Source organism: Bubalus kerabau, chromosome 15, assembly GCF_029407905.1.
Source record: "Bubalus kerabau isolate K-KA32 ecotype Philippines breed swamp buffalo chromosome 15, PCC_UOA_SB_1v2, whole genome shotgun sequence".
Classification (NCBI taxonomy): Eukaryota; Metazoa; Chordata; class Mammalia; order Artiodactyla; family Bovidae; genus Bubalus; species Bubalus kerabau.
In genome coordinates this window covers 79,331,770-79,336,108 of record NC_073638.1, presented here as the reverse complement: position 1 = coordinate 79,336,108, position 4,339 = coordinate 79,331,770, and the positions used below count along the sequence as shown (strand labels likewise).

Genomic DNA, 4,339 nt, shown 5'->3' with positions numbered 1-4,339 from the left:
GTTATCTTATTGTGGTTTATTGCCACTGCCTTGCTGCTACTGCTGCTGCTGCTGCTAAGTCGCTTTAGTCGTGTCCAACTCTGTGCAACCCCATAGACGGCAGCCCACCAGGCTCCCCCACCCCTGGGATTCTCCAGGCAAGAACACTGGCGTGGGCTGTCATTTCCTTCTCCAATGCATGAAAGTGAAAAGTGAAAGTGAAGTCACTCAGTCGTGTCTGACTCTTAGTGACCCCATGGACTGCAGCCCACCAGGCTCCTCCGCCCATGGGATTTTCCAGGCAAGAGTGCTGGAGTGGGGTGCCACTGCCTTCTCCATGCCACTGCCTTAATACCTACTGATTCATATAAGAATGAAATTCTTAAGCATTAACCTTTTGCTTATTTATCTTGTTGAGAATATTTGTTCAATTTTTTTTTTTGCTCACTTTTTTTTTTTTTTACTGTTGATGAAACTTCACATATTTTGGATACAAGTTCTTTGTCATATATACAAATGCATGGTTTTTAAATATTTTCATCACATATTATGGAAACATTTCTCTCTATATGCGCTCATACTGCTTAATCCTTGGTGGTGGTGGTTTAGTCACTAAGTCGTGCACAACCCTTGGGACCTCATGGACTGTAGCTTGCCAGGCTCCTCTATCCATGCGATTTTCCAGGCAAGAGTACTGGAGTGGGTTGCCATTTCCTTCTCCAGGGATCTTTCTGACCCAGGAATCAAACCCAGGTCTCCTGAATTGCAGGCAGATCCTTTACCGACTGAGCTATGAGGGAAGCCCCCCGTATGCTAGATTAATTTAGTGACAAGGTCACTAAATAATTGATGTATACAAGATCATCCTGTGCTAAATTTGTCCCTGAATCCATGAGCCAATATGCAGAAGCAGAAACATAATTAATGACATGTTTGTAAAACACCAAAACCCAAAGGCAGTGGCCCAGGGATTTAAATCCCAATGTACCTAGTAAAATAAAATGCTATCTGCTAACTGTTCAGCTACCTAAGACCAGCTCATCTCAGGTAGGTTTTGAGGTCCTGATTTAAAGAACATAGGACAAAAACATTCACATTTGGGGGAAAATCAATTTATAAATAAAACATTTTATACCTGTTTACTCAGTTAAATACATTCTGTAATTTAATGTTCAGGAACAATATTTTCTTCTCAGAACTGGCAGATTCTGTACTTGTTAATATCCATAATATAACTATTAAGTTAATTTATTTTGATTCTGGTTTATAGGAAAGATATTACTTCTTTTATAATCAGAGTAGCATATAGGTGAATTTAAAGGGGGCTTGGTGGGTTTGTTCTCTTTTATTTAAAAATATACTGTACAAGTGAATTTAAAAATTAAAATGTGCATATTCATCTTCATGTGAAGCCCCATAGCTACTAAGGTCAAAAGAAAAAATTCCTTACCCACTCATTGTTTTTATGTACGTCAGAGACATGTAATCTGCATGCAAACATATGACAGACACATAGTGCATACATACTAGACAGAGAAACCTATGTATCACAGGAGCATTTATTGTCCCTAAACCTATTTCCACTTTTATAATATAAAAGTCCATTAAAATCCAAAGGGATTCAATAGTAGGTGTTAGATTCTGTGGTTTTCACTTCATTTTAGCATTTTTCGTTGTTTAAGAGACTCCTCCTTTGGCAGCAGAAACTCTATAAATAGGTAATAAGTCATGTGGCAAAGCAGTGATGAATTTTTCGAGCAAGGTTTCAATGCTACTTATTTCATGTCTCACTAAATACTCAAGACTAGGATCAATAACAATTATTTTCATTGCTACCAGTGCATGGTATACTAATAGATTGTAAAACTAATAATAAATATTTTAAATTATGTTTTATGTGCAACATGATAATGAAAATAAAATTTTGTATCCAAGGAATTTTTTCAGCATAGTAAATGGCTGTTCATATACTTCCAGCCTGCTGTCTCTAGCATCGGTGTTTTTTTTCACACTGCTTTGGCAATGTAATGAGATGTCAATTCATCTAAATATCCTTCTCGATACAAAGAATACAGTGCTCAGAGAAATTATAGAGCTTATGGCAGTAGTTTAGTTAGGAAGAACATCTAGAAATAGACAAAGTTTCTCAGCTATCTATCTCAGGTCTTTTTTATTATTATCTGGTAGATAGCAATCCCTCTTTAAAGAACGCCCACTGACTTAGTCATTTTCTGAGTGTATGCTCTGTCGCTAAGTTCTGTCTCACTCGTTGCGACCTCGTGAACTGCAGCCCACCAGGTTTCCCTCTCCATGGGATAAGAATCTTGCCTGGAAAATCCCATGGATAGGGAGCCTGGGCTCCTATCTATGGGCTGCAGTCTATGAGAACACAACGAGTCAAACAGAGTTTAGTGACAGAGCACGCATGCAGGCACACACTCAGAAAATGACTTGATCAATGGGTATTCTTTAAAGAGGTATTGCTATCAATCTGATAATAATAAACATATCTGAGATAGGCAGTTGAGAAACTTCTATGTAAATCTAGATGTAATTTCTGAGGTATGTTACTGCCTGTGTTGTTGTTGTTCAGTCACAAAGTCGTGTCTGACTCTTTGTGACCCCATGGACTTCAGCACTCTAGGCTTCCTTGTCCTTCACTGTCTCTTGGAGTTTGTTCAAATCTATGTCAGTTGAGTTGGTGATGCTATCTAACCATCTCATCTTCTGCTCCTTCTTCTTCTGCATTCAATCTTTCCCAGCATTAGGATCTTTTCTAATGAATTGGTTGAATGAATATAATGAGTTGGTTCTTTGCAACAGGTGGCCAAAGTATTGGAGCTTCAGCTTCAGCATCAGCCAGTCCTTCCAATGAATAAACAGGGCCGATTTCCTTTGGGGATTGACTGGTTGTTGTCATGAACTCTTCAGTTCCTCTGAGCACTACCTTCCTTGTATCAAGAGGGATATTTGGATGAACTGATATCTCATCACATCTTCAAAACAGTGTGCAAAAAACACTGATGTTAGAGACACCAGGTTGAAAATATTAAACAAACAAACAAACAAAAAGACCATTGCAGAAATAAATTGTGTTCTTCCCTGCAGATATTTTGTGAACACCCCAAGGTGGTTCCCTTACGTGTATCATTTTCTTGATCATTTCCTCAAAAGTTTAGACAAGAAGACAGAAGAATGAAAAGAGAAAACTGCTCCTCCTTAACTGAGTTCATATTGTGGGGAATTACAGATAAGCCTGAAGTCAAGATGATCTTATTTATCATGTTTGTTATTGTCTATCTCATTAACCTTTTGGCAAATCTGGGAATGATTATTTTGATTAGGATGGATCCCCAGCTGCACACACCTATGTACTTTTTCCTCAGCCACCTCTCCTTCTGTGACCTCTGCTATTCCACAGCCATTGGCCCCAAGATGCTGGTGGACCTTTTAGCCAAAAAGAGATCAATCTCCTTCTATGGCTGTGCTCTGCAATTTTTGGTCTTCTCTAACTTTATAGATTGTGAGTGTCTCCTGCTGGCAATGATGGCCTATGACCGGTACAAGGCCATCAGCAGCCCCTTGCTCTATGCGGTCAGCATGTCCAGCAGGGTGTGCTCCCTGCTCATGGCGGGGGTTTACCTGTTGGGAATGACAGATACTTTGATACACACGACATTAGCATTCCGCTTATGCTTCTGTGGGTCAAATGTGATTAATCACTTTTTTTGTGACTTACCTCCACTTCTCTCCCTTTCATGCTCTGATACACGGGTCAATGAATTGGCATTATTCATTTTTTTTGGCTGTGTTGAGCTGACCTCCATTTCAGGAGTCCTTGTCTCTTATTGTTATATCATTCTAGCAGTCTTGAAGATCCACTCTGCTGAAGGAAGGTTCAGAGCTTTCTCCACCTGCACCTCCCACCTAACTGCTGTGGCAATTTTCCAGGGAACTGTATTTTTCATGTATTTCAGGCCGAGTTCATCCTACTCTCTAGATGAAGACAAAATGTCCTCGTTGTTTTACACCCTCGTGATTCCCATGTTGAACCCTCTGATTTACAGCCTAAGGAACAAGGATGTGAAACAGGCCCTGCAAAAACTGAAACTTTAAATGTGATTTTAAAGGTTTATATTTCACACACTCTCATAGTTACAAGTACACATGTATTGTTGTTTTTGTGTTTATATCACATATTTTTATATCTATATATATATATATCACTTATACTGCATGATGCAAGAGAAACAAAGTTGTCTTTAACAGTTCAAATGAGAATTTATTGTTATAAAATTTAAGTTTTAGAAATATTTTAGTTCTGAAATATTGCATACTTCGATTCATGCATCAAGAATTT

At 38.7% G+C, this 4,339-nt stretch overlaps 1 protein-coding gene across 1 annotated transcript; it reads left to right on the top strand.

Moving 5' to 3' along the window:
* Positions 1-352: 352 nt before the first annotated feature.
* On the top strand, positions 353-4,095 carry LOC129628443 (olfactory receptor 5W2-like). Its single transcript, XM_055547885.1, has 2 exons — positions 353-365; positions 3,164-4,095. Exons 1-2 carry the CDS (start codon positions 353-355, stop codon positions 4,093-4,095), a joined length of 945 nt encoding a protein of 314 aa, XP_055403860.1.
* The last annotated feature ends 244 nt before the right edge of the window (positions 4,096-4,339 follow it).